General features: G+C 37.2%; 1 protein-coding gene across 2 annotated transcripts in view; it reads left to right on the top strand.

Annotated features, from left to right (window-relative positions):
- EVC2 (EvC ciliary complex subunit 2) overlaps positions 1-13,209 on the top strand; it is a 427,809-nt gene that overhangs the window by 348,181 nt on the left and 66,419 nt on the right. For both annotated transcript variants that reach the window (XM_053704149.1, XM_053704148.1), the window contains one exon: positions 10,762-10,961. In XM_053704149.1, coding sequence (XP_053560124.1) covers positions 10,762-10,961 — 200 coding nt within the window. The remainder of the gene's footprint in view (positions 1-10,761; positions 10,962-13,209) is intronic.

Here is a 13,209-nt window from a genome sequence, read left to right as displayed (position 1 = left end):
AGCTAACAGGGATTACGCATCCTCTCAGTCTCAGGATATTCAAGGTGAAAGGAAAAGGCAGGAAAGCAGATCCAGGATACCAGTGTCACGGCGGCGGGTAAGATCCCGTTCACCCATTAATTACAGAAAGAGTCAGGAAACAGGAGAATCTTCAGTTTGGGGAACTTTGGATATACAGTCGAGGGAAAAAGGGAGATCCAGAAGGTCTAGAACCCCTGAGAGAAGGAGATACAAAGAAAAAGAGAGTCTGAGGCAGGGCAGGGAATCAGTACGCCTGGAAACAAGGAGTGAAACGGTCACATCAAGGGAGACCTCTAAAGTTCCCATTAATGCAGGTGAGAGTATTAGTGACGTTTCTTTGCCTAATGTGAGCGTTTCTGATGCTAGTTGTGACGTGATGTTGAAAGGTTTAAAAGAGCTTGTTTCTCAGCTTGAAAGTGACTATCAATCCAGCGTTGGAGGCCCTTCGGGTCCTGTTGGTGTATGGGTAGCCCAGAACGTGGCTTCTGGGGGTGGTCCCCTGGAGCAAGCTAGTTCTGTGGTGTCTGGTAACTCGAGTGTGGTCAGTCAGTTTAGGGTATCTGATCAAGCTTTTAGGCGTCCATGCTTGTGTTCGGTTGGTCCTTTGGGCATTCATTTGTCTAAGGATGTTAAAGAAAAGATTTGGAGGCGGGAGTTCGTGGAAATATTTTCACTTCTTCCTGTTGATCAATTTTTTGATATTAAGGATGATTCCAAGAGTGAATTGGGTAAAAAAGTAGAGGATGAGCGCAGGAGGTGGTTTAGGAAATTGCCTAAAACCTTGTCTAATTGGTCAAAAGCTTTTTGCACTTTGACTAGTGTAATTGGAGAAAAGAACCCAGAGTTATGTACCTCTTTATTTTGATATCTGGATGAGATTGCAGGCACCTGCCGTACGTATTGCGGTCTCGTCTGGTGGAAATATGACGAGCAGTTCCGTCAGCGGATGGCGGTTTGGCCCGAAATGAGATGGGATGACAGTTACATGGGCATATGGTTGGAGCTTATGACTCCATTAAGGTCTGGACAGCCCTTTCGGGGATCGGCGGTGCGAGCAGTGCCCCCTCTACGGCATCCTCAGCAGTGGCCTTCAGAAAAAGGGCTTTGCTTTCAGTTCAATGAAGGGGTCTGTATGTTTCGGGACAGCTTGTAAATACAAGCCTGAGTGTTCCTTCTGTGGTGGAATCCATTCAAGTTCCAAATGCTTCTCGAAAGGAGACAGCGTTGTTCTAAGCCAGGACGCCAATGAGAGTAGGAAGGATGGCGCCTTGGTTAAAATTATACGGTAGAAAAAGGGGTAAGGCTGTTGATGCGGAAATTCTGTACAAGGGTTTTAGTGACGGTTTTTGCATTCCGTTTATTAAAGGTATTGAATCTGTTTTTTCAGGTAACTTAAAGTCTGCGGTTGATTTTCCTGGTGTGGTGGCGGAAAAAAAACAAAAAGAGGTCTCTTTGGGCAGAATGGCGGGTCCCTTTTCAGTCCCTCCATTTGAGAATTTAAGAGTGTCCCCTTTGGGTGTTGTTCCTAAGAAGGTTCCAAATCAGTATAGATTAATTCATCATTTGTCTTTTCCGTAAGGTTTTTCGGTAAATGATGGTATTGATCATGAGATTTCTGCTATTAGATATGCTTCTTTTGATAAGGCTTTGGACTTGGTAAGGGAAGCTGGTCCTAACAGGATTTTCAGTCAAACAGAGAGCAAGGTCCTCATATAACACATCAGAGACACATGCCTATACGTCTAAAGCAATTAGAGAGAGCTCCCCCAAGGGTAGAAAATGTAAGAACTTTTACACCACAAAAAAGATCATACGCAAGCGTGGCAGGAGAGGCAGAGGTAAATTTGCCAAAAAGAAGAGACTTGAGAGAATGAAAGAAGGCATCTTCAATCTCTCGAGTCACATCCTCACAAATGAAGAAATCTGCGTATTAAATAGGGGCCTTTCTTTTTGTCCTTCTAACGAACATAATTTGTTCGAACTGTTTGTGGATCTTAATCGGTTTGTAAGAAAACTGTCTATGCAAAAGTATTTTTGTGATAAGAAAATTAACAGCACAACACAATCTGCTATCATTACTGATGATATGCCAGAAAGACCAACTGATAATATAGTATATCATGAACCAGAAGAGTTATGTAATATTTTATTTGATGACTATATCCATTCCAATTTAATGTTAAGATCTAATTTTAATCCGCCAGTTACTAGTCCATATATTTCTCTATTTCAAAATCTTGTTCTAGAGGAGTTTGGTGCACTAGAGAAGAAGGTGGGTAACCCCAATTTGAATCTATATGAGATTAAAGCTTTGTCAAGACTAGCCAAGAATGATAACTTGGTGATTAGGCAGGCTGATAAAGGGGGAGGGGTTGTTCTGCCAAATATGTCAGATTATTTACAGGAAGCAAATAGGATCCTTTTAGATCAAAATTATTATAAAAAGCTTACATATAATCCTACCAAAACATATACCACCCATTTAATTAAAATGGTAGACAGGGTTTTTTTAGAGGGGATCTTAACCAAAAAGGAGAAAGAATATCTGGTCCCTATGTCACCAAATCTAGCATATTATTATCACCTCCCGAAAATACACAAATGTACCAATAATCCACCTGGTAGGCCCATTATTTCGGGCATAGAGAGTCTTACTTGCAACTTATCCGAATATATTGATCATTTTTTAAAAAAAATAGTGAAGGGTCTTCCATCATATATCAAAGATACCCCGGACCTCATAGCCAAGCTATCTAAAATAGAAAAGGCTGAGCGTAAGCTCATTTGGTTCAGTTGTGACGTGACAGCTCTTTATTCAAACATAGAGCACCATCTGGGCATAGATGCTATAGATGTTTTTTTGAAGAGAGATCAATTTTTACCCACTAAACAGAGATTATTTTTGTTAGAAGCTATTTCATTTGTGTTAAAACATAATTATTTTGTTTATCAGGAACAATTTTTTTTACAAATTAAGGGAACGGCCATGGGCACCAGATTTGCCCCCAGTTTTGCTAATTTATTTATGGGGGTATTTGAAGAAAGATACATTTACAACTCCTCCCTGGGGGCAGGTCTGGTGTTCTATGGCCGTTTTATAGATGATCTTATTTTTATTTGGGAAGGTACAGAGGATAATGCCTTAGACTTTATTAAATCACTTAATGAAAATAATATGGGACTTAAGTTCACTCATAATATTAATGCAGATCATATTGAATTTTTGGACTTGGCATTATATTGGGACCAAGTAGGTCATATTTTGACCAAAACTCACTTTAAAACAGTGGACACAAATAGTTACTTGAATTATAAAAGCAACCATTATAAGGCATGGAAGAAAAATATTCCATACAATCAGTTTTCTAGAATCCGTAGAAACTGTACAAATTTAACTCTTTATGACGAACAAACAGGAATCCTAAAAAGTAGATTCTTTGAAAGAAATTATCCTAGGGATTTAATAGAGGAGAGCTTCTTGAAGGCCAGAAATAAAGATAGATCTGAATTTTTTAAAACTCCAAAAGAGAAAGAGAATCTAGAGTGCAACAAGTTAGATGAAATAGGCACTAATAAGAACAAAATCAATAAAAATAAAAATCTTAGATTTATAACTAAATATACCTCAAACCATGACAAAATTAAGAGAATTGTTCGTAAACATTGGAATATTCTATTGAACGATCCGGTATTAAGAAACATTTTAGATGAAAACCCTATATGTACTTTTAAAAGAGCACCTTCACTTAAAAATAAACTTGCCCCTAGTAAAATAGTGATGAGGAAATTTGGAAAAAATATAGAACAAAAGACGAAAAATTGGCTGCCGAATAAGAAAGGGTTCTATAAATGTAACAGAGCGAACTGTGGGTTATGTGAATTTACGAAGGGGGAAAAATTGAAGTTCAGGTCTTTTTCCACAAAGGAGGAATTTGAGATAAAGACTCGTTTTTCATGTGATTCCTCTTTCGTAATATATCTACTGGAGTGCAAATGTGGCCTACAGTATATAGGGAGAGCTTCTAGACCCCTGAAAAAAAGATGGGGGGAACACATGAGAAACGTGAGAAAGTCCTGTATTAAACATAGTGTCTCTAGACATGGAGTTTGTTGTCATGATGGGCAGACAGATTTGTATAGTATTTTTCCAATTGAACAAATCCCTTCTAAATGGGGCAGAAATAGACTAACTGATCTAAGACAAAGGGAGACATATTGGATCTGGAAATTAAAAACTTTGAATCCATATGGTCTAAATGAGAATCTTGACATGGCGGCATTTAATTAGGTGGTAGTCCAATATTTTATTAGTTAGCAGCTATTTCTATTTTTTAGTTTCATCATCACCATCTAATTGGGAGGTGTACCTACATTCGACTTGGCCTAGGTATTTTAGTAACATTTTACCCTTAGAGCATTCAACATGAGAATCTGATTATTATCTTTATATTAGGAGGAATAGTTGTTGGGACATCATGGTTCGTTATAACCGGACATAGATGCGAACACCTAACCCGCTCAATACATTTTATGTATATGTTAATATATTATTTTTATGACTATGTATTTTTTTGTATTTATTTAATACAAGAGTTAGTTTATATTTTATATTTTATGTATGATGGGTAGTATATTTTATATATATATTTTATATCCAGTATATTTCTGTTCATTGTGATATTAGCTATTTGAGCTGGTATATGGTATAGCATTGCTTTCCTTTTTGTAAATGCATGAAGGAGTAGCATCCAAATTTGGGGTTGTACGTACGCATATAAGATTCTTGTATCGTATCGCCGCCAATAGTATCTATTGAATTTTTGTTACCTTTTACACGTAATATATATTAGTGATTTGATACTTTTACTTAGCACAATATATTACGATAATGGTGGTCATTGCATTATCCTTTCGGCATTGACTTGTAGACCTCGTAACTATTTGGTATATCCCCTACACACACTTTAGAGGTGTGTTGTTATATCCCGTTTTGGTTGGTCCGATTTTTTGGTCGACAACCAATCACTTAGGCGTAGATACACACCCCCTTTGATCTTGGGTACTGCATACTCCTTCACGCATGCGCTCTGCTTCGGCTTGAACGCCGAGTAAAGCGAATATAACCTGTGTATTTTAGATATAGTTTATTCACCTGAGGAAGCGGTCAAGGTAGACCGGGAAACGCGCTGTGATTACATGTTTACCAAATAAACATTTGTTTTTAACTATATCTTTATCACGGCTGGAGTGATATTTTATACGTGTGAGGTTTTTTTAATACTTGGCATCTGGATATAGCTGCTAGCCCACCTGGTTTGGGCTTCTCTCCCATCATTAATACTACGAGAGAAAGTAGCCGGTTAAAGGGGTCAAGCTGCAAAATACCTGCAGATCGTACGCAGCATCAAGGATTACATTTTCACTACGAGAGAGCAGCTACCTGGACAGCTGTTAATGCTCCAGAAAGCCATTGTAGCACTTCTCAAGTGCCTGACTTCTTGTAAGTACAATTTATGTGTGGGGAGTGAACAACTTTCAATACAGATTCACACTATGTTGGCGCCTTCTTTTCTTTTGTGTTCTATACAGAGAAGCTGGTCCTAACGCCTTGTTTGGCGAAAGTGGATATTGAGTCGGCATTCAGGCTTCTGCCTGTTCATCCTTTTTGCCATCATTTGCTGGGCTGTTTTGTTGAAGGTTCATTTTTTGTGGATTTATGTTTACCTATGGGCTGCTCCATTTCTTGTTCTTTCTTTGAGAAATTTAGTTGTTTTGTGGAATGGGTAGTCAAACAGATTTCGGGGCTGTCATCGGTCGTCCATTATTTGGATGATTTCCTTTTTGTGGGCCCTTCGGGGCAGAATTTGTGTCAAATTCTTATGGATTCCTTTCTTGCGGTAGCTAGGGATTTTGGTATCCCTATAGCTTGTGAAAAAACAGAAGGTCCTTCCTCAGTGATTAGTTTTTTGGGTATATGTATTGATGCTGTATCTATGGAATGTAGGCTTCCGGAAGATAAGATTCGGGATTTGGTTTGTTCGATCGATGTGGCTCTTATGAGGAAAAAGCTTTCCTTAAGAGAGATCCAGTCTTTGGTTGGTAAGCTAAACTTTGCCTGTAAGATCATTCCAGTTGGCAGAATCTTTTGCAGAAGGCTGTCATTAGCGACTGTTGGAATTAAAATTCCTCATTTTAGGATCCGTTTATCTGTTTAAGTGAAGGAAGATTTGAGAGTGTGGAAGGCTTTCTTGAAGGATTTCAATGGTAGATCTTTGATTCAGGCTTCTGAGATTTTGAATAGTGAGCTTTATTTATTCACTGATGCTTCGGGGGCACATGGTTTTGGAGCCCTGTTCGGGAGTAAATGGTGTTCTGGTTCATGGCCTGAGGCTTGGGTGGTTTTTCATTCGGATAATATGGGGGTAGGTTTCGCTATCAACCGTCTTTCATCCAGTTCTAAGCCAGTGATTGGGTTGCTCAGAATGTTTGTTTTCGAATGTCTGAAGCATAATGTGTATTTTAGAGCTGTTCATGTACCTGGAAAGGAGAATGTGGGGGCTGACGCTCTTTCTCGTTTTCAGTGGCGGAGATTCCGGGAGGCAGTACCAAATGCAGAAAGGATCGGTTCTCCTTGCCTGGAAGAAATGTGGTATCTGAGTTTCCTAGAATGTTGAGGTTGGTGAGGGGAGCTTTAGCTCCGAGTACTTGGAAAGCCTATTTGTCAGTGCGGGTTCAATGGCTTAATAAGCTAGCTTCGGTGAATAAGGAGGATAATTATATTGGTTTGCTATTGGATTGGATTGGATTGAGGAATGGAGAGAGAAAAATATGTCTAAATCTATGGTTCAGCGTAATATGGCTGCTTTATCTTTTTTGTTTAAGCTTTTGGGTTGGGTTGACTTGTCAAAAAACTTTTGTGTTCGCATGGCGGTGAGAAGTTTGGTACGGGGTAGGGTTACGGTAGATAAAAGACAGCCTTTGTTTTTTTTTTTGTTTTGGAAAGATTAGTAAAAGTGTTACCCGAGGTTTGTTTTTCTCATTTTGAGGTGTTGTTATTTAGAGTGGCATTTTTGCTAGCATTTTTTGGGGCTTTTAGGATTTCGTAATTGGTTGCTGCTGTTGTGGGGGTCTATATTATCGGGATGTGGTGTTGAATCCCCATGAAGTTCTGTTATGGTTGAGAAAGTCAGAAAACGACCAGGTGGGTAAGGGTTTTTGGATTAGTTTGAGCAAGATTGGGGGGGTGTGCTGCCCAGTTACGGCAGTTAGGGAATTTTTATCTCTTTGTGGTGGTATTGTTGGTAGCCCTCTATTGATTCACGAAGATGGGTCTTCTCTATCTCGTTTTCAGTTTGAATCAGTTATAAAAAAAGCTTTAGAGGTGATTGGTGTTGATGGAAGAGATTTTGGTTGCCATTCTTTCAGAATTGGTGCAGCAACGGAAGCAAGCATTTTGGGTTTGAATGATGGTGTGGTGAAGAAGATTGGGAGGTGGAAATCTGACTGTTTTAAGTTATATGTTAGGCCAGATTTAGTGTTATAGTCTTTTGTTTTAGCAGGTCCTCCTCACTGTTGGATCGTGGGTCACTCATATATATATATTGGGCGAGAAAAGTGGCTTCAGTCAAAGATTCAGGGACTCAACTTAGCTGTTCTGCTGATCAAGTTTTAATTAAATGGTTTGGTATTAGAGGAATGAAATGGGATCAGTTATTAGGTCAGGTTATTAGTTGGGCTAGGCTTTTTCATCCACCTGATATTTTAATTGTTCATGCGGGGGGGTAATGACCTAGGTTTCATGGCACAGAAGAGTTTGATTGATATGATAAAGCGGGATGTCATTAGGTTAAGGGAGTTATTTCCTCACATCATTATAGTCTGGTCTGACATTGAATGCAGGCTATGCTGGAGATCAGCATGGGATGTGAAGAGATTGGATTCATCTAGGAAAAAGGTCAATAAGACGATAACTAGTTTTGTGTCCAGAATGGGTGGTTGTGGAATTCGGCATGTGGAATTTGAAAGGGAATCTGGTAGATGCTTCTTCTTGAAAGACGGCGTGCACCTTAATGAAATTGGACTCCATCTTTTTAACTTTAATATTAGCAAAGGGGTGAAAGTAGTTCGAGCAGTGGCGGGGTGCTAGCCTGAAAGTTTAAATAATTATTGTGGGTACCTCCTCATGTATGGGGAGAGGTTATGGCTATGGGCGTGCCTGGCGGAGCGCCAGTGGAAGGCACGTTATGTGGATTAGGGCAAGCACCTTTAAGTGAAGTATTGTTGTTTTTAATAAAGTTTAACTTCATTTAATTTAAATAATAAATGTGGACTGCGGCCTTTTTTCACCCATTTCTGTGTCTGTGTCTTTTATTATCTATTATAATGCCTAGATGTGTGGTCAAGCTGCTTTTGATTCTTGCCATACAGTAATCTAGGCTATTGAGAAAACCTGCTTCTCGTTCGTCGGCCATCTTATAAGATTTGTGACAACGTTCATTGCCGGTAATGTTTTCCTTTGTGTGGGTAGTGTACCACTGTTTTTAAAACTAGACAAGCAATGCAGAGTTCTTGTTCTAATTTTATGACACCCAATTTAGGACAGGTTACCTCAGCGTACCGAGGGGGTAGCGCTGCCTGGTTTGAGCCACCCCCTCCAGGCCTCAATCACCCGATCTTGTCCCCCTGCGTCAAAAGCACAGCTGATATTCTGACATACAATGCACCTCTAGTCAGCACAGTGATATATGTTGTTACTTTGATGTTTATGCTGTAAAATTATTCGGATATTGGCTGTTTTTCGGAATCTCAGCTGTAGCACTAAGAAGATGCGACCACTCCTGATCGCTCTTCGGACACGCCCCCGCTTTTTGTATTTTAAAATAGATATTTCTATATATTTCTGTATATATATCTATACCTGTGTATATTCATTAGGTATATAAGTATAGATATATATTTAAAAAAAAGATTATATATATTTATTTATATATATATATATATATATATATATATATATATATATATATATATATATATATATATATTTAAAAATAAAAAGATTTTCTTCTATATGAAGAGCATGTGAATGTAAAATATTCATAACTACCTTTTGGCTTTAGTGTAATTGGTCTAGCTCGTACAAGCAAAAAGTGTAAGTTGTTTTTTTTTTTAAATCGCTTTCCATTGAAGTCTATGGGGAGGAGAAGTTTACACGGTTGCAATACCCAATGTCCTGAAGTTAGTGTGCATCAGGTTTCACTCTCGCATCTTTTTACTTTCAACTAGTAATACGTACGATAACTCTCCCATGTTAAAATTTTACTTTGAGCGCAATTATCACGTGAGCAAAAAAAATAATTATAGCGTGCCACAAGTAATATGGCCTAAGTAAGTCCTTCTACCAGTGGTCAGTAGTCTTACAAATTTTGATAAGGAAACATGTTCTGTAACAAATATTCATACCTAGTGACTTGTGTTGAATTTTTTTTATATACAAAATGCAGTTTACTTACTATGTGGAATATATATATATATAAAGCTAAAAAAAATCTTGTCACGCTTTCTGGCATAAAAAAAATGTTCGTTTTCTTTTAATAGCATATTTTTAGCACTACCACTGGTTAACCTAATGTTTATTCGCAGTATGAAGTCAGCTGTTACCGCAAGGTCGTGAACTATATAGATGAGACTGAATCTGTAATTTGAGAGCAGGAGATAAAAGGGAAAAAAATATATCATCATTTGTTCTGCATGAGCAAAACTAGAAATGAAACTGGCCAAGAGTCTCAGTGCATTGAACAAAAAGCAATTCACATTACACATTTCTGCTGTTAAATTTATATTTTTTATATTTATCTATTGTTGCTTTTCTGTATTCATATGCCATGCATGCAGTCTCATTCCCAAATCTATTATTATGTAACTACGCAGAACATGGCTCCTGATCTTACTGTACATTTTTAATATAAATAGTAAATGTGTAAAAGCAAATAGTGAGCTCATCAATATAAATATTTTGTGATATATATATATATATCTGTGTGTGTATAAGTATATAGGTTACCAAAATACAGCAAATATATGAAGAAATATGTATTTATGAATAAATAGAAAATATTCTGCTATGTGAAGAACATTGGAATGTGAAACATTAATATTTTCATGTCGATTTAGCGCACTTGAGAATGTGATTGGGTTTGCATGCGAATAGGGTGTTAGTACGTTTTCCCCCACTTTTTTAGCTTTGTTGACTGTTAGAGGGAATATGTTAACATGGTCGCGATATTCTAACTTTGGCTTTTTGCGTGCATCGGGTTAGCGCTTGGTAGAAAACTTTTTCTTTTCAACTTGTAGTACGAGTGCTACCCAATGCGCACAAAAAAACTTCTAGCGGAGTTAACGCAAGAGCGATAAATACTGCTCCACTCGTAATCTGGTGCTTATATGGCTACTGACAAAAGTTTTAAACAATGTATCATATAAATTTGAATCAAGATATGAGGACATTACCTACCTCTTGCACTATATATGATTTGTCATCAGAATATCCTTTATCAAATTCTGCTATCATTCACAAATCTGATATTTTGTTTGCTTTTATCATGTTTTGCTGGATACACTGGTTACCCTTTTTCTGTTTGCTGACTTAGCTACAGCCTTTCAATATCTTTTGTATATCCCTGCTGTAATCTAGCACCATGTTTTAATCTAAAATTTCAGTTTACATTTATTTCCTTTTAGGAAATTAGGGAAATTGATCAAAATATGGAGTCTTGGCAACAGAAGGAAGTGGAAAATGATAAACTAAATGAAAACTATCTATCTAGTATCATTTGTGAAATGAACTCTACTTGTGAAGAAGATCTGGATATGCCACTGTCGGCTACCCTACGATCAGCACTCAATAGGAGACAAAACATTCTAAGACTGTACGGAGAGAGGTAAACAGCCACGTTGTATTTTTATTCTTCATAAGAAAAAACTATAAACATATTGATATGTAATCCTATAAAAAAGATATTTTGCAGAGAAAAATAGAGGATTCTGTAGTTTAGGAAGCTGGATCATAGTTGACTTATATTCAAGAGTAAAAATCTAGTTTTACTAATGGTATACAGATATCTTAAATAACTGTGATGCTTGGGATATTATGTCAGTTTGGGTGTATGAGGAAGTTGCAGGCAATTAATAAAACAAATATCATCACAGGGGTCTATTATATGGCTTTAGATTATAGCTTGTGTCATTAAAAACACATTTATTTAACAAATAACCTTTTATCTAGTGATTACATTGAGTGTTAGAGTTATTTACAAGCTGATTATTACCAACAAGGGGTCTAGCTTAATGCAGAAAACACACTGAGCCAAGCATTGCTGAACAGCCAAATAATGTAACTTTAATAACAAGACAAACTGACCCACCATTTTGGTAATTTGGTTCATTGCTTTGCAATGGACACTTGATAATATGTTCCAATATCTCCAGTTTTATAAAATTATGAATATGTTTATGAAAAAAAGTTAAATAGCTGTTTTGTGTCTCTCTTAGCTGTTTCTCTTGTTAAGTGTATCCAGTCCACGGATCATCCATTACTTGTGGGATATTTTCCTTCCCAACAGGAAGTTGCAAGAGGATCACCCACAGCAGAGCTGCTATATAGCTCCTCCCCTCACTGTCATATCCAGTCATTCTCTTGCAACTCTCAACAAAGATGGAGGTAGTAAGAGGAGAGTGGTGTATTATAGTTAGTTTTTTAACTTCAATCAAAAGTTTGTTATTTTTAAATGGTACCGGAGTGTACTATTTTATCTCAGGCAGCATTAGAAGAAGAATCTGCCTGCGGTTTCTATGATCTTAGCAGAAGTAACTAAGATCCACTGCCGTTCTCACATATTCTGAGGAGTGAGGTAACTTCAGAGGGGGAATGGCGTGCAGGTTATCCTGCAATAAGGTATGTGCAGTTAACATATTTCTAGGGATGGAATTTGCTAGAAAAATGCTGCTGATACCGGATTAATGTAAGTTAAGCCTATATACAGTGATTTAATAGCGACTGGTATCAGGCTTATTACCAGAGATACATACTCTTATAAAAGTGCAATATAAAATGTTTGCTGGCATGTTTAATCGTTTTTATATATGCTTGGTGATAAAACTTATTGGGGCCTAGTTTTTTTCCACATGGCTGGCTTCATTTTTGCCTAGAAACAGTTTCCTGAGGCTTTCCACTGTTGTAATATGAGTGGGAAGGGCCTATTTTAGCGCTTTTCTGCACAGCTAAAATTACAGACAGAGACACTCAGCTTCCCTCTGCATGATACAGGACATCTCTGAAGGGCTCAAAAGGCTTCAAAAGTCGTGTTTGAGGAGGGTAACAACCACAGTAGACCTGTGGCAGTTGTTGTGACTAGTTCTAAAAACGTTTTTTTCAATTATTATTCCGTTTTTGGTATTAAGGGGTTAATTATCCATTTGCAAGTGGGTGCAATGCTCTGCTAACTTGTTACATACACTGTAAAAATTTCGTTAGTGTAACTGCCTTTTTTCACTGTTATTTCAAATTTTTTTTTTTTTTAAATATTTATTTATATCGAGTAGTGTACATAAGAAAAAGGAAACAAGCAGAAAACAATACATGATCACAAATAATATACATTTCTTAATCGGGACCACGCAGGGCCATAAATGTATCTCCGACAGTAGGAGAAGAGAAACAAAATAATAAGGTACACCACTATTTAAATAAGATTTTTTAGACTTCTTTCTTTGAATAATTTCAAATACATGAGCCTTGGATAGATTTTTATAAACAATGGATCATCTTTATATTAAAGAGAAAAATAACAAACTACGAACTTTAGTGAGAACTTTACACTCAATATAGATTGAGTGATATCTGTATTATGTTGTGTTCCTCATCTATTAGGTCTAACCAAACTCTTAGTTTATATTCCTAGATCCGTGAATATTCATTCATACACACACATTCATTCGTACCTATCGAGCGAGTCGGTAGGTACCACAAGCCACACCGGGAGAGAATGGGGTATAATGGAGAAGAAGAAAAAAAATAAAAATAAAAAAAAAATATACTAATATACTCAATATACTTTGTTAGCTAATTTGACCATTCTTTGGGAAAATGCCCTGTAAGTATATTTTGCAGGACAAAAGTAGTGTTACACA

This window comes from Bombina bombina, chromosome 2 (genome assembly GCF_027579735.1).
Source record: "Bombina bombina isolate aBomBom1 chromosome 2, aBomBom1.pri, whole genome shotgun sequence".
Classification (NCBI taxonomy): Eukaryota; Metazoa; Chordata; class Amphibia; order Anura; family Bombinatoridae; genus Bombina; species Bombina bombina.
Note: the sequence above shows the minus strand (reverse complement) of the source record. Positions and strands in the feature narration are given on the sequence as shown.